Source organism: Elgaria multicarinata, chromosome 2 (genome assembly GCF_023053635.1).
Source record: "Elgaria multicarinata webbii isolate HBS135686 ecotype San Diego chromosome 2, rElgMul1.1.pri, whole genome shotgun sequence".
Classification (NCBI taxonomy): Eukaryota; Metazoa; Chordata; class Lepidosauria; order Squamata; family Anguidae; genus Elgaria; species Elgaria multicarinata.
In genome coordinates this window covers 82,946,267-82,974,237 of record NC_086172.1, presented here as the reverse complement: position 1 = coordinate 82,974,237, position 27,971 = coordinate 82,946,267, and the positions used below count along the sequence as shown (strand labels likewise).

At 43.3% G+C, this 27,971-nt stretch overlaps 1 protein-coding gene across 1 annotated transcript in view; it reads left to right on the top strand.

The window, feature by feature from the left end:
- The window catches only part of LOC134392586 (acyl-CoA (8-3)-desaturase-like), a 191,149-nt gene that overhangs the window by 126,316 nt on the left and 36,862 nt on the right, over positions 1–27,971 (top strand). Inside the window, exon 2 of the mRNA XM_063117026.1 lies at positions 22,642–22,869. Coding sequence (XP_062973096.1) covers positions 22,648–22,869 — 222 coding nt within the window. The 5' untranslated portion in view covers positions 22,642–22,647. The remainder of the gene's footprint in view (positions 1–22,641; positions 22,870–27,971) is intronic.

Here is a 27,971-nt window from a genome sequence, read left to right as displayed (position 1 = left end):
GAGGAGTAATTGATGAATTATGTTATTGCATTATAGGACCAGAATGAAAGGCACTTTTAGAATTCGTTAGCCTTTTAAGGTGACACACTACATGATGGTTTTTGCTGCAATGGACTAACATAGCTACCCTATTGGAAAATGCTTAACTAAATCTGTTTTCTGATCAAGGTGAAGCTTTCATTTAATTTTCAATAGGAAATGGCAGTGCTAACGTCAACATCATTTTACGAAAACCTCTTCAAGGGGGCTTCCACTGAGTAGGCCTTCTCCCTCATTGCTGCCTTCCAAGCCCCCCTCAGAGGAGGCACCCAGAGGATGAATTTAGATGCTAACAGAGGCCATGGCTAGACCAGGCCTATATCCTGGGATCATCCCTGTACATCCAAATGACACACAGGGGATACCGGGAGCAGGCAGGGACGACCCCTCCATTTGCCTGGAATAATCCTTAAGTCTAGCTAAGGCCACTGTTGTCCTTCAACCAGGGATTTAAAGGCTCGCTTCCCCGGCGCGTTAATAGCCAATCAAACACATGTGGCTGGAGAATACACTTAATCTATTTACTTCCAATACTGCAGTATGGGGGTGCTCTCCGGTTCCACAAGATGAAGGCACCTAGAACAAAGGAATCTCACAGTATATATAGGCCCTGACTACAAGAGGGTGTTAGTCTCTTTCTAACCCTTCTATTGGTGAGTTCTGGATTTGCAAGATAAGTTACATTCAATTTTCAAGTTAAGGTGCACAATCTCAACGAGTCATAGGTTACATTCGATGCTCTATTGGTCAAAAGTTTTTCCCTTTGTCTGCTAGGACATGATGTCCACCACTAAGGAATGCAAATCTGGCATATAGCCATATGTAGCCACCCTTTGGCAAAGAAGCCATCTTTAACCCTTGGCACATTACATTCATCAGAGAGATGAAACCTTTCCCTGGGGACATCAACTCCCCCCTTTCGAGGGTTTTAACCTGCTTACAGAGCAGACTTTTACCCCTCGACCAAAGTATTTCATCTCTATGAATTTCTTCACTTCTTCTCGATTCTTCTGGATTGGGTCCTGGGTAGCTGACATTACAAGCAATACATGGTTAGATGAAGTTGGCAAGTTGGCAACATTTTCTTAAAGACATTATAATATTATGTAGCACAGTTTGTACTGTATAAAACTAGGAAAACATTGTCTTGTTCTGTACAAAGTAATACACGAGTTCTGGTGTTACATGGGTTAACTATGGAGCTTCTTTGGAAAGAGGAATCAAATAAAGTCTTATTGAGATAAACAATTGTCTTTGTCTAGAATGATGTTCTCTTGGCAGCAGGACAAGTTTCTTATCAGCGATGAAGGTACATGGTGTTAAAAACAGTTCCAACTTTCATTTTAGCTTTTGAGAAGCGACTTTTTGTAAATTACAAAGATTGTCAACTGCTCTGGGAAAATTATACTCTGTACATGCTCAGAGTACACAGTCCAAAAACATGTAATTCTAGAAAGAACAGGGAAAACATTTGCACCACACTTTTTTGTAATGAGGCCATAAAACACTCTAGGGCACTAAGAAATGCTCTATGGGTGAACAACACATTTTAAAACTTTTTCTTCTTGTTTGAATAAAAACTTAAGTGTTATTAGTTTGTCTTGTTTGTGTCAGCTTTGGGAGTGACACTCTTTTCTTTAGACAACATGTCTGGGGCTGCTTTCACTCTGGTATGATACAACTTTTATTCCCTGGATTTTTACTTGCTGCATAGGTGGTGAGGATTACAAGGTACAGCTCTCTCTACAGGATCAGGACTTCATCTTTAGCCTGGAACTTATGGATAGACGTATCCATTGACAAAGCAAGCTGCTCGTGGAAATATCTGTGGAGAGAAAAACAACACAGCAGACAGGGACTGCAAATAACTTTTGACCCATGTTTCCCCCCTTTACATGCATTTCGCTCTCTTGCACCACCATTGGATTCTTAGGATAGGGTTTCTTATACACAACAATTCAAATGGGCTAACTCCCAATTTGGCTCTAGGGGCTATGCAACCCCTAAGTAAAGCTAGGGGCAAAGCTTCTGGCCATTTCAAATGAGTCTCTTGACAGATTTTTGCTAATTGTCTTTTCAAGGCTTCTGTTTATCTGGTTAAAGTATACATAAGTACTAACAGGTACTTCAAGTGTTTTTTCTTGGGGACTTTGGAGAAGTCAACTTGCTACGATTCACTTGCTAAGAGTCCATGCTTCTCTGCTCCAGGAGGGAGCTTTGGAGAACCTTTAGGATTGTTGGCACAACAGACAGGGCATCGCTGCACTCTTTGGTCAGCTATCTTCTGCATCTTGGGTCTCACCATGACTCTCTGGAGACTTTGGGTCGGGACATCTGCTCTTAGGTGAGTGCTCTGATGACGTCTCTGGATTACATGGCTGAGTGTTAGTTTTTGCACCAACACTTGTTCTTCTGGCAGGATGCAAGATCTATCTTTCTTCTCTCTTGCTCTCAGTTTCTCTGCAAGCTGATTTTCTTCGGTTGTATATGCTGGTGGTTCTTCTGGTAACTTCACTTGGGGTACAAGGGCTAATACTGGAGCTCTTGAGGTTCCCTCTCTTGTTGCTTTCTGTGCTGCTGGGCCTTGCAATGCACTACTGCTGTTTGAGTTGGCCTGGTGACAGCTTCAAGCAAGTTCAAGATTTTAGTATCATGTTTCACAGGGAGGCAGACCTCTTGCTTCCACGATGTCCCACAGCGTGACTACTGCATACTCTGATCTCCTGGTTCTGTTGTCTATGAAGCTGCTTTTATCTGGTGCAGGTGGTTTTGAGGGTTTTGGATTAACTCTCAAGCAGGTTGTGATGAGTTCAGGAACTTCTCTCTAGTGACATCAAGGATCTTTGGAGCTCCATGTGGCATGTGCACTTTTATATCTGCATGCATCACGATTTTCAAAGAAAGCCTTTTCTATTTCTTTATTCTATCTCTAGCTACTGATATTTTCTTGGTAAGGGACTCATATAAAGGGTTAGCTTTCCCCCCATAATCTGGAATCTACAGCCTACAGAAACCAGTAAGTCGTAGGAAAGCTCTCTGGGCTTTGGGGTTCTCTGGATGGGGCATTTGTTGAATAACTTGCACCCTTTCACTCCCCAAAGTCTGAGTCTCTTTTGTTAACTGGTAGCCCAAAAACACAACTTCTTTTTGGCACAATTGGGCTTTTTTTCTTGATATCTTATAACTTTTTTTTATTTAGGGTTTCTAGCAAAAACACAGTAGCTTCTATACATCTTTCTTCTGAATTCGCAGCGATTAGAAGGTATACTGGAGCAAAGCCAAATCCTGATTGGTCTCCTTCAGTCGCCCCCCTCTTTTCCTTCAGCTTTTTTGCGAATGTCTGGGGCTGACTGGGCCATGAACATGGTGTTTAGCATCCTGGAAATTTCTTTGGCTTCTGGGTTAATGTCACCGTAGCACCTAAAAGCATCAAACAATCTTTGCAAGAAGGTTCTAGGGTCTTCTGTGGCAGTTTGCTTGAATTCATACAAGTTTGACAAATTGGTGGTTTTTGGAATGGCTGTTTTAAGGCCTTCCATGATCAGCTTTTTATATTTGACAAGGGTGTTTCACTTTGCAACTGCATTTTGGGTTTCAGTCAGGTTCCTTGTCAGGGAGGGCTTCAGCCAGAGCTGGTCCCGTTCCTGGCAGCCTCTCTGCCTCTGCTTGTGGCCTAGCTCGTGTTTCCACCATGTGTCTTTAAAAGTTCATTTAGCATGGTCTGCACATCTCCCCAGGTGGGTGATGGCTTCTGAAGATTGGGGCAAACATCCCTTGCATTTTTACGGGATCTTCTCTGAGAGAAGGGTTCTGGTTTCACTAATTAAACTAATCAAACGTGGTAAAGAGGACATATATCAGTGTCTTTTCTTTATCTGGGTTAAAAGTCTCTAGGAGTGGGAACATTTTCTTTGGAATTCTTCCCAAATATCTCTCTTTTGCTGGCCCTTCCTTGGGGAAAAATTCATAACTTAAATCTTGCTTCAAGTTTTCAAGGCCTTTTCAACATTCCGCAGTCCATTGTAGTACCCCTTCACTGTCCGTGGTGGCATCTTGCCAGGACACTCATTTTTTTCTTTTTAGTGCTCATTCTGCCTACAGATGACGCACTGGGTACATCTCAAGGGAGGGGGTGATTTCCCCCTCTTCCTTTTGCTACTCTTCTTCTTTCTTTACGTCTTCCTGTCTTTAACGAAGCAGTCTCCACCCCCGGGACAGAAGGAGACTAAAGCATCTACAGCAGGTGTGGCTGGTAAGAAATCTGCAGCTGTAGAAATGTAGTTTGGTGAACGCTGACAGTGAATTCTTGCATTGAGCAGGGGTTGGACTCGATGGGCTTGTAGGCCCCTTCCAACTCTGCTATTCTACGATTAAAAATAGCTGGCTGAGACAGGCGGGTGGGTGCTTGCTACAATTTTCGTGAAGTTGCTCATCTTCTTATTTTTTCTCTGTGACCTGTGCCTTTTAAACTTTTGTGACTGTTGACCCCGCACTGGACTTTGGACTTCTTGGCTTTGTCGGGTGTGTGTATGTCTTTCTTTTCCTCTTTCCTGGAAAACTGTGAGTTAACTTCTCACTGCATAGCAACCAGGAAAAGGAATGTCTGGCTATGTTCCCACAAGACACTGATAACCTGGCCAGAGTCCAAAAGGGCAATATAACAGCGTGGAACACAAAATTCTCTTTTTATAGGGGACATTTTCTCTTTGTTTCTCTGGATCTTGAGTTACTGTAGATTCATAGCGTTCACCTTCTCACTCTAGTGGCCACTGGGAGGAAGGCTTTCTGAAAGGCTTTTTCTACTTCCCAATTTTTTCTAAACTTCTCAATATTTCTCTATCTGCCAGCTCCAGGGCCAGGGGAGGGGGGCTTTGCAGGCTCTCCACCTCCCTGCCTCTTTGGTGACACAAGGTTTTACATCAAAAGCAGGGGGCAGTGCCTGGGCTGCAACAGGGCGGCCAGGCAACTGCCAGGCAGGGGCTGAGGAAGGAGAAACTAAGAAAGCCATGTTCTCTTCCCCCCTTCCTCCCCCTTGTAACTCACAAGACATTTGAGTCGACTTCATCATGTAACAAAAACATGAACGCACACACTCTTTCTTACATGTAACACATTTTTTCTTATTTTTTTCTCTATGCTGGCAAAACAAACTTAACTGCAACATTACATTATAACAAACTACTTGTTTCTGGCTAAACTTCTTCACATTCAAGTTTAATTACTGTGGTTACACTCTAGAACACAGGAATTTCATTTGCTTTTGGACATTTTGGTCACTTCTAATCTAGACCAATTTCTTAAAATGCACTTCAATGGGGTTGGGGTTGAAAGAGGAATTCTTCTTGACCAAGTAACTCCCATTTTTTGACTACTGGGTGGCAGCTTACACTCTTTTGATCCAATGCTCTCCAAGGCAACTCACAGGACTGGAACCTGTTCTTGATGCCTGTTGCAAGTGGATCTTTTCACAGTTGCCTCCTTACTACTTTCACACACTTTGTCTGATTTTTAACCCAGGGTAAAAAGAAAAACTTACTAGTCTCAGAAGAATTCCCTCCTCTTTGTTGGATTTCAGGCATGCCCCACCACGCCTGGCTGGATTAAGCTAATTCTCCTGCATACGCCTTTTGTACCCCTTGCTAGCCCCAGCGCGGGAATGGTCTGATGGATTAACCTCTGGTTAAACGTTCCAGTGTGCACTGGCTTTTCACGTCTTCTCAAAACAACACAGGAGCTAGCAAGGTGGACCTGGGAGGCTACATGGAACTCAGTGAAGCCGTCCCTTTGTAGTCACCAAATTGTTGTCCTTCAACCAGGGATTTAATGGCCCGCTTCCCCGGCAAGTTAATAGCCAATCAAACACACGAGGCTGGAGAATACACTTAATCGATTTACTTCCGATACTGCAGTATGGGGGTGCTCTCTGGTTCCACAAGATGGAGGCACCTAGAACAAAGGAATCTCACAGTATATATAGGCCCTGACTACAAGAGGGTGTTAGTCTCTTTCTAACCCTTCTATTGGTCAGTTCTGGATTAGCAAATTAAGTTACATTCAATTTTCAAGTTAAGGTGCACAATCTCAATGAGTCATAGGTTACATTCGATGCTCTATTGGTCGAAAGCTTTTCCCTTTGTCTGCTAGGACATGATGTCCACTATTAAGGAATGCAAATCCGGCATATAGCCATATGTAGCAACCCTTTGGCAAAGAAGCCATCTTTAATCCTTGGCACATTACATTCATCAGAGAGATGAAACCTCTCACTGGGGACATCACCACTGTGTATGGGCAAGTTCATGTTGAGAGAGGTGCTCCATCAGGTCCTAAGCTGTGTCGGGCTTTGTAGGTTAAAATAGGGTGACCATATGAAAAGGAGGACAGGGCTCCTGCATCTTTAACAGTTGTACTGAAAATGGAATTTCAGCAGCTATCGTTTGTATATATGGAGAACCTGGTGAAATTTCCTCTTCCTCACAACAGTTAAAGCTGCAGGTGCCCTGCCCTCTTTTAAATCTGGTCACTCTAGTATAGCTCCTGCACTTTAACTGTTGTGATGATGAGGGAATTTCACCAGGTTCTCCATATATACAAATGACACCTGCTGAAATCCCTTTTCTATGCAGCTGTTAAAGATACAGGAGCCCTGTCCTCCTTTTCATATGGTCACCCTAGTTAAAACCAACATCTTGAATTGAACTCAGAAGCATGTAGTTTTGCCATGATTCATGAAAGAGAAATAACAAACAAGTGGGTGGGTGGGTGGTACTACAAAAGCAGCAACTAAACTGAATAGAATAAAAAGTTCCTGTATATTCATATAAGCAAAGTGCTTTTTTGGGGGGTCGGGGATCAAACTCACTTTCTAAACAATAACAACACATTTTATTGCAGCACACCAAAAGTTATGTACAAAAAGACTGAGCATACATTTAGCTATTAAAAAGACAAGTAGTCATGGAGGATCTAATACAAATGGCCAAGTTAAAAAATTTGGCCACTTGCTCGGTGGTTGAAGTAATAAGGTAATTAGGAATTCAGTTGGGTGACCAGGAAAAGATTGTAAAATGGGATTCACTTTCTATACAGAATGCATATTTCTTAACAGCTGTGCAAAGGCAGTAATTCTCTGCACACTTATGGAGGTGCGGCCCAAATATCATTAAGGGGATTTTTCTTTTTTAAAATATGAATGGCAAAGACATCACATCTTATTCTCCTGTACCTCCTATGGAAAGCTTTTAAATATTTTTGTTTTAACTGCAGCATTTCAGTTTCTTTTGTGATGTATAATTCAAGATGTTGGTTTTGTAAACAGATTGTTTTATTCCCAGCTATATCTAAGTAGATAAGAGATTCCCAAGGCCCCAGGATATAACACCTATATCTGTTTTTTAATCAGCTTCTGCTGGCTTAAATTTTATTATCAGGATCAGAGCTGATCAGGATCACAATTGATTTCATTCTGGGAAAGGTTTTGCTTGTTTAAGAGTTTTTGTATTGCATCACTGTGCTGTTTCTCAACCTATTCCCACAATAGCAAATGAGGACAGAAATCTCTCTCTTTCTGAATCCTGCTACACCTCCCTTCTTCACTTTACTCCAAAAGACAACATTCTTCCCATTTTCATACTTTCACTGTCTACAGATTCACCTCACTCCCTATCATCCTACCTTGCCTTCTTTAGCAGTTCCCAATCTAGCTAAGGCCACAGTGAGATTAGGGGGTGTTTGTAAAGTGAGATTTAGAGAAGGAGAGAGAGATCTAGTAGATATTATCTATTAGATCTTCTGTTGTGTTGTTTGCAAAGCGAGAGGACTGTTTCTTTGCAGAGAGAGAGGAGAGAGAGAGGGACCTGTTTTGCTTCATTCATTTCATCTGCTCTACCCTCAGTGTGTGTGCATCCAAAAATTTTAAGAAATCCTTTTCAAAAGCCGTTTCTTTGATTTGTTCCTTCAAATATTTTTTTAAAGTCTATTCAAGGCAGCTGTGTCTGTGTTCTTTGACTTAAAATCAGGAAAAAAGAAGCCATTTCAATTGAAACCTGTTGTGTCCTTATTATTTATTTGTTATAGAAGGACCAGGAGTCAGGCTTGGAGCTTCAACTATACATCTTGATTAAGAAGCTACTGGAACCCAACTGACAAAACGGTAAAAGGGGCTTGCCTGGCAACTGCTTGTTGGCAGCCCTGAACAATCAAAACAGGAGCAATTGATACCGTATTTCTTCGATTCTAAGACACACTTTTTTCCCTAAAGTAACAGCTCTAAAAATTGGGTGCGCCTTAGATTCGATGGCGCCTTAGAATCGAAGAAATACGGTAATTACATTTGTCGAGTCTGCAGCGGGACAGGCAGGGAAAGAGGGTAGGGGGTGAAGAGCAAGTGAGAGAGAAGGGAGTGGAGAGAGAAGCGGGGGGGAGAGGGGCAACGTCTCGGAGCATCTCAAACATTGCTGCCGGGAGCTGGCTGGGAGGGACCCCAGCTCCGGCAGGCCAGCGAGCTTCCAAAGAGCTCAGCCTCGCCTCTGTTAAGGAGATGGGAAGCGGAAGAATCACCTGAGCAGCGCTGGTTGGGCTTGCCCACCCACCCCCTCCCGTCCATGTGAATGGTGCAGACCAGCTTTTGAATGCATGTGTGGCTGTCCGTTCCCAGGCAGGGGACGATTGGTTCCTGCTTCCCATTCATGTAACCTGCCTCTATGCATGTGCGTGTGGGTGCGCACATGCATGTCTGTGTCTCGCTTGCTCCCTGTTCCTCTCCCCCTCCGCTGCGTGTATGTACCGTAAAATTGCTTTGCTGGCTGATTGGAGAAATTTATTTTTTCTTCGAATCAAAGCTTTTTTCCCCTGTTGGTGGCACTGAAATTAGTGTGCGCCTTAGATTCGATGGCGTCTTACAATTGAAGAAATACGGTAGTAGGCACAGCCAATCAATCAATCAGTCATAACAAATACATTACAAAACTCTTTTGGAAATATTGCTGCCTGTTCTGTTCAAGGTTTTACCTCCAATGTTATTAGTTCCCTTAATGGTTTGACATGCTGTAGGTCTCCTTCCTAAAAAAGCCTTCCCAACTGCACTTGGTTTCAAAGTTACAAGTGTCTTCTTGTACATGTATTTTTGCGTGTTTTAGGATTGTGCCATGCACACAAGCAGTACACAATTAATAAAGCACACTTTGATAACGTACCATCATGAGGCATGAAACACTGCTGCTGGTGGTTCTGAGTCTGACTGTGTGGGGAGAGGGAGTGCGGCAGGGCTGGTTTGTTGCATGTTTTTGCTTGGACTCATGAGTCAGCCTCAATGTGAAAGTGATGCTGGGCTTGCGTCTACACCTGAGTCAGGCAGGCTCTTTATTATTTCTGTTAAACTATGGGCATGGCTAGATGGGGCGTTATCCTGGGCATCGTCCCTGTGCATCCACATGACACACAGGGGATCCCGGGAGCAGGGAGGGATGATCCCTCCCTTGGCCCAGGATATCACCATACCATTTAGGCCGCATTCCTAATTACCTCCAAGCACAAAGGAGCATAAAGAAGCTGTCGTTGTGAAGAATCCAAACATGGGAGATTAATATAAGGGGGAGGGGGAAGCATCCATAGTTTGCTCTGATATCTCGCTACCAGTTCTAGACTCAAAAACAAAACAAAACTGTGAGTTTATATTTATAGGAGAAGTGTATGCTTTATAACTCTCATTTTTAGTGGTTAAAATTAGATTTTTGGTGTTGTTGTTTAAGACGGTGTGCAAGGATCTTTCTAGGACATTCATCATTTCCCTAATATACTTGTCATAAATGAGTCAGAAGGAATTTCTCCTGCTGTGAGAGAACATTATTTAATTCATGCTTAGCATTCTGCCACTCTTGATAGAGTTGTACAGTAGGTAGGGTGACCAAACGTCCGGATTGGCCCGGACAAGACCGGAAATCCCACCCCCAAGCGGGATCTGGGGGGAGATTTCAAAATCCCCCCAAATGCCCGGGAAAATCGGGGCCCTGGCCCAGCCCTGCGTCCCCCAAGGGACGCTCTCCCCCTTCTCCTCTATGGTGGCGCAAGTGCGTCAGCACAGAGGAGAAGGGCGTCGTCGCTGGGGGGAAGGAGCTGGGAGACACGTTCTCCGAGAACAGGCTTCCCAGCCCCCGCCCCCCAGGGATGCTCTCCCCTTCTCCTCTATGGTGGCGCAAGCGCGTCAGCACAGAGGAGAAGGGCAGCGGCGCTGGGGGGAAGGATTTGTGAGACACGTTCTCCAAGAACAGGCTTCCCAGCCCCCGCCCCCCAGGGACGCTCCGAGAAGGGAGGGTAGGGCAGATAAGCCCGGTCGGGGGTTGGGGAACCAAGCGTGGGCTTTTCCTCCACGCAGATAAAGAGAGGCGTGGAGAAGGCGTTGGGCCCTGAATCGGGCCAAAACCTGCAGCCTAAGGATGAAGAATAAGCCCCGGAGCTGCTGCGATGCTCCCCGCTCTGCAGCTGGGAGCTGATACTGCCGCTCCGAAAAAGACGCTGCTTTTTTGCTCCGTAGCCCCACGGAGAGGCTGCAGAAAAGCGTCCTCCAGCCCCACATCCCAGCACTCGCCACACGCGGGGCTCGCCTCAGCTGGGCCCGGGCTTCCTCCCAGCACCCGGGCCTGCAGCCACACCAGTGTCAAGTGGGGACTAGAACCTGAATCTCCCAGCTGCCAGTCCTTTGGTGAGTGTGGGATGGTGATTGTGGGATGGATTTATTTGCCTTTGGTGAGTGTGGGATGGATTTATTCCCCTCTCCCAGTTAAGTATGTATGGAGTTTTGGTTTTTTCAGATGATGATTCTTTTTTCTGTCCTTTTGTCTTAACCTGCGTGTATTCAATATTTGATTGTGGATTAAACCATGATACAGGTTTGCCTTGCCTTTGAGAAGCTGATCTTCAAACACTCTATCTCACTGGGAAGCCTAACACAATAATTATCATGCTTAAAATGCCTGTCATTATCCACTTCCCTTTTAAAACTAATTATAATTACACATCACTGCCATTCAGTATCCTTAAAAAAGAATTGTTAATCCCCCAGATGTACATAGGTTACGTACTCCTGCATGTACGTTCACTCCTGCTTTCACTATCACCTGCCAACTTTTTATTTATTTATTTAGTAATGCATACCTTTTCCTAATTCTGGTGGATTATCCAGATATTAGAGGGCAGCTTTCGGTAAATAAATAAATGCTTTCTCCTCATGGAATTTCAGGCTTGGATATTTTCTCTGCCCCTTAAAATACTGTTGAATTCAAATGATTGGATCTGTGTCTCAAATGCACACCAGATTAGATCAGACATGTCCAAAGCTGCAGAGAGGGTGATCCCTGAGAGAGAGCAATGAAAAAGCCCAACTCTGGGATTGTATAAAGGAGCCAGCTGTAGGTTTTGCTAGAAGTAAGTAGCAAAAGAAATCAGAAAGGGTAATTAGGAGTCTAGCTGCATTGTGAAAATTAATCTCAAACTTGTATTTGTTCCTTCATCCCAGCAGTACACAAGGCAGGCTCAGGTGCAATCTGAACACATAATGTGACCAGGTAAAACATAAATTGAATATCTGAAACCTTCTCCATATTTCATCTTAAGACTCTGACAATGACATGGCTTCAACATCAAGGGCGTTACTAGACGAGGCTCTAGCGCGAGTTACCTTCCGCAGTCACATCGAGGCTTCCAGATGACGTTCACCAGGATCCGCCGTTATCCTGCGGTGAAGCCTCTTTCTCCCGACTTTAAAAAAGTGAGTTCTAGTGCGCCTTTTCCTGCCGTCCCACGGTAATTTGGAGTACGTGTGGGAGGATGTGAGGTCACTGCGGTCCGCACTGGGCAGGAAAAGGCGTGCTAAGGGGGAGTGGTCAGCGGCTTCGGTCAAGCCGCCTCCGCCATTTGCACGCAGTCTGCCAGCTGGGGCAGCGCGGCGGAGCGGCTTTTTTTTTTTACTCCCCCAGTGACAGTTTGCGCAGGAACGGAGGAACGGAAAAGTGGCTAGTGTGCTGCTGGGGTGTATGGGGGATGGGTGGGGGATGTGCGCCTGTTCTAGTGGGTTTTTTTTTATTCCCCCAGTGACAGTTTGCGCAGGAACGGAGGAACGGAAAAGTGGCTGGTGACTCCTTGCGGTGGGCAGCTACCGTGGCCGCATACCGTGGTACTGTATGCTGCCTGTTAGTGTGGGTACCAGGCTGGCAGAGGGCAGAGCTGTTTGTGGGCTGCAGCCATGGCTACAGCCAGATGTGGGTTGGCTCCTTGGGATGGGGCACAGGGCACAGAGGCGGTCATCGCCACCGACACCTCAGAGGCATGATGGGAGATGTAGGCACAGAGTGCCCATGCAGACGATTGACCTCAGGTCATATGACACCCGCCACGACCCCCATCAGGAAGTGAGCGCATCAATGTTGACCCTCAACAGCACCAGCAGCACTTCAGCTGGCACTGCCACTGCCGCCGCCGCCGCTGCCTCCGCCGGGGCCGGCATCGCTGACAGCTGCGCAAGTTTGCGGTCTTTCGGACGTGCGCAAACCGTGCAGCGAGCGAAAAAAAGCCGCGGCAATCAGGCCGGTGTGGCTGCGCAACCGTGCTCACGGCGGCAGCAGCAGCACAACCGGCGCAAACTTCCGCCACAAATCGAAGGCAGGTGTGGAGCATGAGGCGTCACGGCTGAATGGGAAAATCCGCTTTCACCGCTCCTCAACGACGGAACACCTGGTAGGTCTAGCAAAGCCCCAAGTCAGACGTTTTAGTTTTAGTTTTAGTTTTCTCTCTCTCTCTCCAACCCCACCTGCTTTTAGTTATATCTTACCTGAACATTTTTGTGAACTTTCTACTGCTGGCCTAATAAAGGTATTGCCCTACAACAGAACTTAATAAAACACACATTTTTAAAGTTTCAGTAAATAAGGCAATCATGAGGAGCACAGGCAATTGCTTGTACAAAAACACAGATCACTCACAGGGTTTTCCTGGTAGTGGTCCTAGTTTTTGGAACAGTTTGCCCACGTGGGGCAGCCTGAGCTCAAGTCTGAGGAATTTCTGTGTCAAATTAGATGTGAAGTTACACCAGTGTGCACAATGAAGAGATTCCCACCCCCCCCAAAAACAAATATTAGCTTCAGAAGAGGGATTTTCTTCAGGCCCACATAAGGGAGGAACGGGCTAAATAACCCCACCATACCAGCTCTGATACTGATAATTACCAGTCTCCTCCCTCCATCTGGTGTTATTTCCATTTTAAAAAATTTCACTTTAAATGCAAAGCCACATTTAGTCACGTCTGGTTTGGCTCATAAAAAAAAATGCAAGGTGAGATTGTTTCTGGAAGCACTTAGGGCTCTTTTGTTCTGTTTGATTTCTATATAGCTCCTTCAATACAAAGATTACCAGGGTGTTTACAGTAAAACATACATTATATTAGTTATTATTATTAATATTATTATTATTGGCCATCTTTCAGGGCAGAAGCCCAATTAAAACAACATAAAACAACAAATTAGTCAGCTGTGTAAAAGCAGTAATAAACTAGATAATAAAACACCTCAGACAGTAAAAGCTCATAAAAATAAGATCTTTACCTGGTGCTGGAAAGATATTAATGTAGATGTCAGGCAATTGTCTTGGGGAGAGTGTGGATTTTTTTCCATGCTGGGTGAGTGTGTAGGGATGTGTGGATTTTAATTTTTATTACCTTTGATGAGCATATGTGAGCTGTGTATTGCTGTTGTTATTTTACCTTGAGTGTGTGTGTGAATGAATTTTTATTTTTGACTTAAGGCTCATCTACACCAAGCAGGATATTCCACTATGAAAGCGGTATATAACATGCAGGATGTACACTACTGCTTTATAGTGGTATTGAAGTGCACTGACAACTGTTGGGGCCCATTGACATGTACCATATACTGCTTTCATAACTGCTTTTATAATGTAATATCCTGCTTGGTGTAGATGTGTCATGGGCCCCAACAGTTGTCAGTGCACTTCAGTACCACTATAAAGCAGTAGTGTGGCTCCTGCCTTTTATACACCACTTCCATACCACTTTCATAGTGTTATATCCTGCTTGGTGTAGATGAGCCCTGTGTCTTTGAGATTATGGTTATTTTACAGTATGGCTTTCTTTTTATTGTACTAGATTTTTCTGCTTCATTTGTTAATATGAATTTTCTGCTTCATTTGTTAATAATGCTCCTTCTCTTGCTGGTGATGGTGATAATGGATGCTGATTCTAATATTAATAATGCTCCTTCTCTTGCTGGTGATGATGATAAGGGATACTGATTCTAATATTAATAATGCTCCTTCTCTTGCTGGTGATGATTGCTGGTTGTAGTTGTTTATTATGTTATAAAAATAAAGAAATGGTTTTATATAAGTGTTAATTCTTTTTTTAGTATTTAGTATATTATTATAGTAGTTGTGTGCCTTTGGCACTCATTGGTTGCTATCATTTACTTTTTGTGAACCACCCAAAGAGCTTCGGCTATTGGGCAGTATAAAACTGTAATAAATAAATAAACGTGACCGAGGCCACGCCCCCTTGGGGGCCGGACATGTTGAGTTGGCTCCGCCTTGGGGTGGGCATGTTGGGGTGGCCACACCTCCTGAGGGCGGCCATTTTGTCCTCCTTTTTGGTTTCCAAAATATGGTCACCCTAACAGTAGGAGGGATGGCAAACTGGGTTATAAGAGATTTCAACTTCTTATGTAAATATGTGTTGAATGCTTTCAATTTCTTTGTTGATAAAGAGGCATAGGCATGTGGGTAATATGAAAATAGTTTGATAAGTTCACAGATGGGAGTTGCAATAACAGTCTGTCGAGACTAATGGTCATGGCAAAAATGATAAAAGCTTTATTCCAAGTAAAAAAGATACAGTCATCTCATCGTATGGAGATAAAAACAAACAAACCTCATTGAAAAGTGTGGTGGTAAGAGATAAGAAAGGGAGGTGCCAGATTAGAAGGGAAGTGGTCAAGATGTAGGAGCGGAAGAAAACAGCAGAACCAAAATCCAATAAAGGAAGGTTAATCAAGTTAATCCCTTAGTTACCAGAGAGCAAATTAGTCAATAAGAGCACAAAGACCACTTCAGTCACTGGCCATGTCTACACCTGTTTTTCCAGGGATCATCCCGGGATCATCCCTGTGCATGCAAATGACATACAGGGGATCCCGAGAGCAGGCAGGGACAATCCCTCAATTTTCCTGGGATAATCCTTAGGTGTAGAAAGGGCCACCATCTCCCACTGGCCCAACCAGCATCATTGCCCATTTCCAGCAATGCAATGATTAGGCCCCTAATAAAAGTTTTACTGGCCTTCCTCTTGATGGTGAATGAACCAGCTGTACTCTCATTCATTTTAAACTAGCTAGCATCTGAGTCTTAAGCTTCTCATATATAAGAAAAGAAACATTAAGGTGCCATGGACCGGGTGGGTGGGGCATTGGCATATCAGGAAATTGCAATTTCAAACATACTGGAGCATTGGCGGACACTACCAATATGTCAATCATGCAATCTTTTATTTAGCCTATGAAAGATGTAGAAAGCAAAAAGTAATTTAATCTAAAGCAATTATGATGAACCAGTGAAATGAAAGTATACTCTCTTTCAGCAGGATGTAAGCATCAATTAACCATATTCCATCATATAAGCCAAAAGTGCCAGTCTTACTGCTGTTTGAGTCTTAGGAGGATGTGTACTCCTATCTAGCAAAGATTCTGAAACCTCATTAAAGTTCCTACCCACAATCAAATAACTACCGTATTTCTTCAATTCTAAGACGCCATTGATTGTAAGACGCACACTAATTTCAGTTCCACCAACAGAAAAAAAAAACACCTTTGATTCTAAGAAATAATAAATGCACCCGCGATTCTAAGACGCACCCCGTTTTTAGAAATGTTTATATGGGGGGAAAAGTGTGTCTTAGAATCGAAGAAATACAGTATAAGCAATATAAACAAGTTTGCTAAAACAATCATGAAACATAACCAGATAATCAGTATTAGGCCCATATACATTGATCATAGCAATTAATTTATTCGTATACTTCTCAAACAGAATGAAAAAGTCATCATCCCCAGTGTCAGAAATCACCTGTTGAACTACAATGGAAAGTGGCTTATGAATTTAAATTGCCACTTTTGACCCCATCTTTTTGAGATGAACGTCAATCAAATCTACTGACCCTTGGATATTATTGATGGAATACTGAATCATTTTCAACTGTTCTAGCTTCTTTGACTGAACAGATAGCTATAAATTAATGGTTTTTAGCATAGCAAGCAGCTCTCCTCCTTCCTCCACAACTTTAGAAACCTTTGGGGTGGGGGGACAATGGTGGCATAGGTGGCATCCCAGGGCTTTTCTTTTCTTTTGATGTAGCCATGGTCATGCTCACCTCCAAAGCACAACAAGAAGATATAAATGTAGAAAAATTAAGTAGTAGCTTAAAACAAAGTTTATAGTAAATACCCAGATACTGCAACAATCAATTATTGTAGGTCTTAATATTTTTAACTGTAAGCTCCTGAGAAGGGTGTTTCTTTAAAAAAATGTATCAAAAGTTGCTTTGAGATCAGGGATGGACAATCTATCTGGCTTCTGGGTGAAAGAAACAGGAATGCTTCTTCTAAGCTGGTGCCAGGAGCTCATGTTTAAGTCATTGAGCCAATTTGCACGATTGCAGTGAGTGAAATAAGCCACAGTGGTTTATTTTCCCCTGCCATGCATGATTTCCTTTGCTGGTGAAGCTTATTGTGTCACTTAAACCCAGGTAGAATGGATTGTTTGTAGGGAAGGAGCAACTCTCAAATAACCCAACAACAGCCCATGGGTTATTTGAGGGTTGCTGATAAGCATTAGCTTTCTTTTTTTGGATACAGTGGTATATCGGGATCAGAATTGACTATATTTAAAAACATTTTAAAAACCTACAGATAGAAATTCTCTCTTGCATTTTTCATCCTGTCATTCATCCCAGTTGCTCAAAAGTTTACCATACAGCCAATATTTGCATCTTAAAAGGATCCTGCTCGTGCTGAGGAGTATTCCAAGATTACATTCAGGTTAAGACAGCAGCTCATGGATAGGGGGTATCCTAGTACAGTATTGCTGAAAGACAAGTGGATGCAGTTCCAAGATCCATTTTATTACAGAATCGTGTGAGGAATCCTGAAAATAGAATCACATGTTCTTTGACACATTCTCATTTGTCTTATGCCATAATGAAAACTTTTTTTAAAAAAATTGCATATTCTGGGTGATCTAACTGGGTGTAATTATACACCACAAATTGGACTCAGACAAACAAAAAATCTTCAGGAATTTTTGGTCCATTCTGATATTGACCCACCCCAAATTACTGCATGCACCATTCATGGTCACTTTAAATGTAGCAGATGTACTGTAAGTACATTATCTTTGCAAACTGTTTGAACATCCATATGACCACCAACTATTTAAACTACATCACTTTTCTAATTGCACAACAAAATGGGTTATTTATGTTATCATTTGCCCATGTGGACTTCTCTGTAGGAAAAAAACCTCTCCTAGTGTGAGAACACGTATAATAGAACATCACTCTAAATTAAAACATCAAGTCTTGGATGCACCATTGGTATAGCATTTTACGGACAACTCTCATAGATATGATGAGTTCAAGTTTTTGGTTATTGATAGTGGATACCCCCATAAATACAACTGAATTAATCATGATAACCTTCTTTTAAGGAAGGAAGCAGAATGGATTTTTAAGCTTGGCACTGTACAATTGTATGACCTGACTGTTAGTTTGGAATTGGCATCCTTTCTTGGAAAGTAATGTCGACGGATGGTCCTTTTTCACCAGCAGTCCACCATTGCTATTCTAGTTTGTACTATATACAGTGAATGTTCCTATAGCTTTAGGATTCATGTATAAAATAACCTAATAAGGTAGAAGGAACACACCTGTTCACAGTACTTGCTGTGTTGAAGCATTTTTGGATTACTTGCCTGGGATTGAGGTTTGAATCCTTCATGATTCTTCAGTCATTGTGTTTATTTTATTATGTTTCTAAAACCTACCTTTATCACACAGAAAAACCTCCTTTTGAGGGCTTAAACTAAAAAACAGGACAGAAGGACTGTTGAAAGTTTTCAAACCCCTATATTCCCAAGGTATTGCTTGTTCATGACAGTGAGTGTTTAACACATACTAAAATATTTTTGAATTTTTTGATGCTTTCTGAAAATAATGATGTAACACTGAATTGTATTTAATTTGTATCTTGTATAAGTTTATTGGTCTTTACAGATTGACTGCAATACACACTACCAGACTGGGAGCAATATGGGGAGAGTAATATTGAGGGGGAAATCTTTTAAAGATTCCTAAAATATCAGGGGATGAACCGATATGCTTAAAACTTGGCATTCCTAAAGCCCTACTTAGGACCTATCATGGTGCTGAGTTTCCTCTCTTTATCTTTAAAAATGACAGTGTATTTTGAAAAACATAATTTAAAAATCTCAATTTTAAAAAAAATCCTAAAAATCAGATAATGAACTGATATGCTTCAAACTTGTCAGAGATGAAGCCCTACTGATGACCTGTCATGGTCCCAATTTTCATTTCTCTATGTGCTTGGGAAAGGGTCCGAGTCTCCGAATCGGTCCAAATTGATTCAGACCAATCCGATTCGCTTCAGAGTGATTTGGACCTCCCCCGACTTACTTTGGATCTGTTTTAGGGAGGTCTGAATCACCCCAATTCACTTTGGATTTGGGATTCAGATACAAAGTGGTGCACAGCCCTACTAAGAATGCAAAGATGTTCAGGAACAAGGCAGGAGGAGGAGGACTACAATGACCAAACTGTATGGGAGAAAGATGATGTTACTGCAATCCAGCATGCTTCAATTGATGGGGAATAGTAGGGCTGTGTACAGCACCCTCCTGTCCTGAGTCACTTCGGAGGCAGATTCAGAGTTTTCAAATTGTCCCCAATTTGACTTGGGGTGCCTCAGTGATGCCTCAGCCCACTTTGGATTTGGTTCCAAATCCAAAGCAGGTCAGTTGTTACAGTTTCCTGGCCAGCCATGGGCACCCAGGATGTTAGATCAATGTTCTTTTCACCCAAGGATGAGATCCAAACAGCCCTTAAGCACGACTCCACCATTCCAGCGACAGAGGGTTCAAAAGCGCTTTATTGATTAGTAATCAAGGCCTGGTCTCTTCAAAGGGAGCAATCAGACAAAAGACATAGGGAATATGGTACAATATTAAAGCTTTCAAGGGGCAGGGCCCAGTAGCAGCATTAACTAATCAGAACATAACACTGAGGCATAGCTAATTATGCTAAACAGTCCTGTAAACAATACCTTTGGCCTGACAGTAAGTTTTAGAAGTTAACTTCGACACAGACAGCTGGAGCCAGAGCTCTTGTTTATATTAGTAATCAAGGATGCAAGGACGCACACAAGGACACATTATCATACAGGGCATTATGACATTTTGCTTGGTGTGCAATGGAGATTTTACAGTTTCCTGTTAAAAATGGAGGTGGTTATGCTAACAAGGAAAGCTAGGCACAAGGCTGACTGAGAATGCATAGGATTCCCCTACTCTCCCACTTGCCCCCAAAACCCAGTGAGTTGCTGCCTCTTGCCTTCAGGACTTACCTGAAGGTGCTGCTCATGCTGGCTAGCCATCTGTTCTCCAGAAGAGCCACCCTGGCCTGTCATAGACCTACTGTGGTAAACTGCAGCAGTGGGAAATGGCATGCTGGCATGAGTGGAGGCTTCAGGTAAGTCCTGTGGATGGGTGAGGGGAGGCAGCAGCTGGCCATCCGATTGAATCAGCCTGAAGCGCTATGGCTGCTTCAGGCTGACGTGGCCCAATTTGATTCTGAACTGGATTTGGGTTGAGGCAGGCCAAATCACCTGCTTCAACATGGATTCAAGGGTTGGGACCAAGGCAAAGTACACCTGTGGCGTTACATCCCACAAGTCAATTCCAAATGTATGTCTGCGGTTTGTAAGTCTGTGGGTTTTAGAATGTTGGCCTGAGTGGGCGGAGTTAGAATGTCTTGGGAGTGGGGAGGAGTGATATATATATAAGGGAATGACTGAGGGGATTGTGAGTTCTGTTCTAGTTCTTGTTCTTTCCAGGGAGACTTGTTAGGGACTCTTAGAGTCTGTAGTGCTCTCTGTATTTATGGTACTTAAGTTCTGGGAAATTTGAGAGTCAGTGTAGTGAGTGGTGTCTTTAGAGTGTGGTGTGCACGTAGTGGAAGTATATTAATCAATACCGATAATAAAGAAAGTTCAAGAGTGATTGTGTGAGAAAAAAGAAAGCGTGAATGTGAGAGTGACAGGATTGTATGGAAGGTTTCAAAAAGGTTTTTAAATGTTGTTATTTGAAACAAAGCTTATGAACTTTTAAAAATAAATTTTGATTGTTTGTTTTAAAACTACCACAAAAATCCCACGTGTCTGTTTGGCGTTTATCATCTTAAGTTTACACATTCAGCACCCACTCTGACAATCATTCACCTAAGCAGATATAACTCACAGCGTATTATATATATATATATATATATATATATATATATATATATATATATTAAAATCCATTCTCCATTTTAAACCCCTTTCTCCACATAGTTTGGAGGAAGGTGGTTATTGTCCCTTGCCTCAGGCATACCAAGTGGTGGTGCTTGGCTTGAGCAGGGAGTAGCCTCAGCCAGGTCTGTTGTTCAGAGCCTGTGTCGTGGCACACCCCTAGTGAGCAGTCTTAATACCCTGCTAATGACTTATGCAGTGACTTGTAAAAATGTTTGGTTAACAAGATGTAGACTGATTTTTTATAATGTTTGGTTTTTGTTGCCCTTGACATGTGATACTGCCTCTTTCATTTTCAGACCAAAATGAAGAAAGGCCATCCACTTCCCCTCTATATGCTGAATATAGCTGTCAAGTATTTTTGGTGTTAAAGTTTGCAGTAATACAACTGGCAATAGCATTATACAGGCTCCTTTTCCCACTGATAAAACTTTGGGTGCAGGGAAGCCAACTCCTGGGCTTTTTCTAGGGCACTGCATCCTGGAGGATGGAAGCCCTCATGACGCCATTCGGTGATCAACTCATCTCCCGAAGTCTTTAATTCTGTAGCCTCCTCAGAGTACAACAGGTAAGGATCACATAAGGACAAGAGTTTTACATCTTTGTCCATGATGGAAATAATCATTTGCAAACAGTGGCCAGCAAAATGCCTTTGGAAGCTCACCAACAAGAAATGAAATGACATTACTAGTTGTTAGAGGCAAAATGCTGTTTACCTTCAGTAACTGGTAAGCAGCAGAGGCATAATGCCTGTGAAGATGGAGTTCCATTTCTCATGGCTAACACTTAATGATAAATTGATTTGTTGATTCCTTTAAGATTTTAATGGATTTTTTGATTCTTTAAAGCCATCTAAGCTAGTAGCCATTGTATACATTCCACATGTAAATTACATGCTGTGTGGAGAACACTCCTCAAGCTCCAAATCAATTTCGTTGCATGACTCTCGGCTCTTCTAGTATAAGAGAAATTATTCTCTCCCCACCATTTATTTTATATAACTCAATCATACTATCCTTTTGGATGCAACTCTAAGCCCCTTGAAGGTGTGTTCTGAATATCCTATTCTTGCCTCTCGATGTCCCTTGCTGTTGCTTATTCACTCAATGTGTTCTTCTGAGCCTGTCCTGACAGGTTGCATTACTCGGGATGGGTCCAGGGCTGGAGAGGTCACAGAACACTGCAAAACCCAACTTCTCCTCTCCTTTACGAACCCACTGGAAAGCCCCCTATTTTACCCCCCCCCCCGAAGTTGCAAGGGAGCGGGGTGGGGGGAGGTATTGGAATGCAACATCTCCCTCCTGAGGTTATAGGAGTGTCTATGGTTCTGAGAGGGGGGACTCCCAAAAAAACTTATGGTCCCTGTGATGGTCTCCCTGGGACCATTGGATTGTTCCATCTATCATGCTTTTTCCTAAGCTAAACTGATGAGGATGAAGAGGAAGAATCCCAAGGCACTGCTGGAGGACTGCTATGGCTCTTACACAACAAATAGCACCAAAGGGCAAATGGTTTGATAGGTTGATGTATTCGTACCTTCCCCAACCTGGCACCCCCCAGGGAGGATGGACTTCAGCTCCCATCATCCCCAGACAGAATGACCATGGAAGTTATAGTCCAACATCTGGTGGATATCAGATTGGGGAAGACAGATGCATTCAATAGTTTATTAAAGATGAATAACATACTAGTTAATCCAGTTCTAATGACTAGTAAGAAACCTCATGAGTAGACAGTAAACAAGGTTGACATGTACTTCACAGCAGAAAATAAAGCAGGTGGGAGGAGCAGGAGAAAAAGCAGGAAAGAGAATGCCTGGGGCAATAGAACATTGAGGTGAGCAAAGTGGATTGCTGCAACAGGTGCATATAAAGCTGGCTGACATGTGAAGCAGGATACAAAGGCACAGTTGCTTCATCTTTCCACCAGAGAAAGTGGCAGCAAGGTAGCTAGTTGGAAATTCCTCTCCTAGGTGAGAATGCCTCCACAGTCAGGCACCAGTGTAGGAAAGCCAGAAACTGATTCAGATCTTGCACAGCTTTTCACCTGGGAGGAAGTCGGACTTCACTCAGGCAAGAAAAACTCCAAGCAAGAGAGATGGCTGGTCATCGACAGAAAAGTCTATGATGTCACCCAGTTCTATCGGCGGCATCCTGGAGGAAACCGTGTCCTCAGCCACTATTCAGGACAAGATGCTACGGTGAGATCTTATTGTAGGAGCTAGAGCAGTTAGAAAGGACCATAACCTGGGGCAAAGCATGAGTCTTGCATGCACAAGGTCCTAAGTTCAGCCCCTGGCATCTCCAATTCATGTCCAAAGATCTTAGGTAGCTGACTTGGAAAGACCTTTCCTGAAGTCTGTCCAGGGGGACCACTGCACTGCAGGGCAGACCATTCCCGCAAGGATGTGGGGTGGACATTTTTCTAGGGCTTCATTTTTCCATGGAAAATTTTCCATTCAGAAATTCAGTAGTACCAATGAATGGATGCCAATTGCACATACATTCATATTACGTGTGCTTCAATTTTCCTCCTCAGATATTTCAGGTCAAATGCTTGTGATGTATCAGAACAAAAAACAACAACCTGAGGTACTTTTAAAAGCTTTGTTGTTTACTAAATAAACATGTGGAATTCAAGAACTCTCTAGGACAGGGTTGGACAAGTGCGGGATGTCTGGGGGGGGGCATTTTTGCCCCCCCCAGACATCCCCACAGGCTGCATGAGGTAGAAAACACTTTTAAATTGCTGAGATTTTGTTTTAAACCACTTGATAGCACTGAGAAGCCAAGAGAGTTTCGATAACATCAGTGAAATTCCTCCGACTTTTAGCTTTTGCTCTTCTTATTGAGTTGAATGTGTTCCTGGTATGTATTTACAAGAAATGAAATATTCTAATCTGTGTTATTTCAGGGAAGTTGCCTGCAGTCAAGGGTTGAATAGCAAAGATTTTGGGCTTGGGATTTATTTCAACTGATCCCTTTGGGGGATGACATAAACCTTTATGCAACATTTTATGTTTCATCATCTCAAGCATTTTTAAAAAGAAACAGCTAAGAATGACTTGTGAATTAAGGTTAACCTTCAGGAGAACTTCTGCATGGCATATTTTTCTAGCACCCCTATGAAATTCAGGTCAGATAACTATATATAATGGATATTTTCTGTTCCCAACAAAATTAATGTTCTATTTCCTACAAAGTAACAGATTTATTCAAATTATTTACAGCTGGCATTGATCTTAATTGACATTTATTTACATAAAACATTATTAATTTTGTCTGAGACTTCCTATTAGTTTTGTGAGAAAATTCCCATGGCGAAGAACTGGGGAGGGAAAAATACCAAGATACACAGAGAGAAAATTAGCTCAAATTATTGGGAAAGAGATAGGAGGGGTGGCTCTTAATGAAATCCACAAACCCTCCCCTGACTCCTCCCCAAATCTAGTTAAATCATGTCTCCCACACACCCTTCTATATAGAGCAATCTAGGGGACTGGTGCCTCATCTCCCACCCCCACCCCCAGGTAATTCAAGCACTGGCACAGAGTAAAAATATGCAAACCGTTGCACATTTCTTACTTGGCAGTAAGTCGTATAGGCAGTACTGTCCTAGGGTAGTAAATCACATTGGCAAATGCATAGAACTGGGCTGTATATGTCTTACTGGCAGATTAATTCTTCATGCCTGCATGTACTTATTCAAATATATTTGATTTCACATCCTCTTGTATCCTCCTAATGACTCCAACACTGTTGAAATATAGACTGTAAACTCTTTTAGGCAGGAACCAATCTTGTTTCTTCCAATTTAATTACACTGCTATTACTACTACTACTAATAATAATGTTTTTACAATTCCTATAAATTGAATAATGATTAATAGGGAGCACATTTTATCATCCACTTTCAAATAAATGGGCTTCATGCATATTTTCGGTATTAACTATTTCATTGGCATTTTGCATTTCTGTAGCTGGTTTCCACCAGTCAGGGTACTAAATGAAAAAGTACGAATGTTAAATGCTGAATCTAAATTATATTTTAAATTAATTTACGAAGAGAAGTTCTGATGTCTGCAATCCAATATTCACATGTGGGAAGGTAGCTACCATTTCATATCTCCCTTGTTTAAGAACTGAGTATCAACTTGCATTTTCATGCACCACACCTCAGATGTACATCTCTATATGCCTGCAAGGGTTTAGCATTCATCACTCAGTGGTACATGCTGGAATACATCATTAAAGTTAACACAGCCACATTAAAACCTAATTAACCAGTAGAATTTCTCTTATTCACTGTTTTCCCAGTAGCACTTACTGGAAACACTTAACCATAAGTTACACATGCAGACACTCAATATGACACATAGTAGCAGTCGGATCAAAGATCTCTTTCCCAACAGAGGAAGGGATTATCCATTAGGGGTGTGCACGGACCCCCCGCTCCGCTTCACTTAGAGATCCGCCATTTTCAGAGCGGCCCGCTTCGCCCCGCCCCCGCTCTGCTCCGCTCGGAGCTCCGGATCCGGATCCGGAGCTCCGTTTTCCCCCCCATAGGGTTGCATTGAAAGCTAAAAAAGTATACAATTTTTTTTCTGTTCAAGTTAGAAACCTCACGTTTGGCACCATGACACCTCATGGACGTATACACACACGCACGCCAAGTTTCAAGCAAATCCCATCATCCCCTGATTTTTGGCGAATTTTGAAAATTGGGCACCCCATTCACACCCCTTGGGATAGCTCTGTCAATTTGCATGTTAGAAACCTCAAACTCAGCACCATGAAAGCTTATCCATGTGTCCACATGGATGCCCAGACTCAAGGCAATCCCATCATCCCCTGATTTTTGGCGTGGCTCTAACCTCTAACGCACCACCCATCACACCCCTTTCGATAGCTCCGTCAATTTGCATGTTAGAAACCTCAAACTCGGCACCAGGACAGCTTATCTATGTGTCCACATGGACGCCCAGACTCAAGGCAATCCCATCATCCCCTGATTTTTGGCACCCCAAATCAAGTCCCATTCTACAACTACGTCAATTTGCAAGTTAGAAAACTCAAACTCGGCACCATGATAGCTTACCCATGTGTCCACATGGATGCCTAGTTTCAAGGCAATCCCATCATCCCCTGATGTTAGGGGAAGTTTTGAAAATCGGGCACTCCAGTATGTCAGGCAATGCAGACAGCTCAATGGGGCCAGTTCAAAGGAAATCCCAACATGCCATGAGATAACCCTAAATCTTCTTCCACACTTGAAAAATGGATTTTTGAACTTGATAAAGTCTAAGTGAGTGCAGGAAGGACTTCTCCCCTGAGTCAAAGCAAGACACATACACCATCCCTGCAAGGCGGGAAGGGGAGAAGGGAGGGCAGGCAGGCAGGCAGGCAGGCAGGCAGCATGCATTGTAGTGCCGCAAGGATAGCTTGAGCACTAACGCATAGCAAACCAACCCGTAAGCGGGCGCAAGGAGCAAGTGAGGCAAAGATGGCTGGTTGTTTCTTTCTAAGCCAGCAGTTACGCATTGAGGGGCACAGAGGAGGACGACTGGGAGCAAGCGTGCCGGAGGGTGCTGGGCACGAACTGCAAAGCCCATTTCCCAGGCACCAGGCGGGCAGAGAGGCAGGCAGAGCAGGCGAGGAGTCAGTCCTGGCAGATGCCCCACCACAGCAGCACCCCGGGGGAGGCGGGCAGACAGGCAGACAGGCAGGCAGGTAGGCAGCGGGCATTTCTGGGGGCACAAGGAAGTGAGGCCAGGATGGCTGGTTTCTAAGCCAGCACTGCAGTTAGTCACGCATTGCAAACGCAAACCATCCCAGCGAGTCGGTCACTGAGGAGGACAGGCTAGCAGAGGGGCAGGCAGAGTGACATGTCATAGATCTAGTATTGGGGAGGAGTCAGTCCCGGCAGATGCCCCACCACAGTAGCACCCTGAGTGGGCGTTGGAAAACGCCATCTTGTGGGTTCATATTTCCCCCACCCCATGTCCTGCAGGGTTGCCTGCCTAACCCTTGTGGGGATGGGAGATGGAGAGCTTAGAGTGGCAGTGCCAGCAGCAGCCTTCGGCTTTCCCCTGGAACTAGTCGCCTTGCCTGCCTCTTTCCCCAGCAAGACCGACTGGTGCTTCCTCTAAAGATGCATCTTCATGCTGCTGGTTCCATAATGCCCTGTAGATGAACCCCTGCTTAGGCTGAGTTTGCAGTGGCGACAGACAGCAAAGCGGGGATCCGCTCCCAACTCAAAGTGGTCCCACACTATGCTTGTCTTTCGCTTCCGTGGTGACATCACCAATTGCCCGCCTGAGCTCTCTGGTGTGGCCACAGAAACAGGGGTGGCAGCGGAAGAGGGGTGGGATGAGACTGGGGAGAGAGCCTCGGCCTGCTGCTGCTCCTCCTCAGCCCCCACATCCTGGAGGACCACCACCTCCTCCCCCTCCACTGTGCTGAGGACCTCGTCTAGGTCCATCAGTGGGCTCATGGGCTCAAAGGATAATGAAGGAGATACTCCTCCTCCTCCTCTAATGGCACTGCTGCCACCTGCCTCTTGCAACCTGCCTCTTGCTGCCACCTGCCTTTTGCCACCTGCCTGCTTACTGGTGCCAGCCTGAGCCTTGCTGCTTTCAGCACGCCTGCTCCCTCTTCTCATGATGACTAATAAAATATTAATACTACTAATAATATGTATAAGGTACTACTAAGAATATGTATAAGAAGAATATAATATGTTTAAATGTAGGGAAATGGGACAAGAAGTGTGTATGCTGTATAAACCGCCCAGAGAGCTTCGGCTGTGGGGCGGTATATAAATGTAATTAAATAAATAAAAATAAATAAATAAGAATAAAATATTAATACTACTAATAATATGTATGAGAATATACTAATATATATACTACTAAGAATATGTAAAAGAATATAATAATATGTTTAAGAATATTACTAATAAATGTAGGGAAATGGGACAAGAAGTGTGTGTATGCTTTCAAAAGAAAGCTTTCACAAAAGCAGAACAGTCAGGCTTTAATAGAGGGAAGTGGGGGGGACAACCAACCAACCAAACACACACTCCAAAATTTAAAAATAAAGTTTATATTAAATCAAAGTAAGGGAAAAACACAGGGCAAACTAAGCTAAAAGTCAGAAAGAAGCAAACAAACACACGCGCCAAGCTAAAATCCTAATCTATCTCCAAGTACACAGCAGCCAGCAGCTAGCTAAGTAGACCTCTCCCAACGAAAGCTAAACCCACAAGACGCTGAGAGCTCAAAGATCTCAGAATGACTCTGCC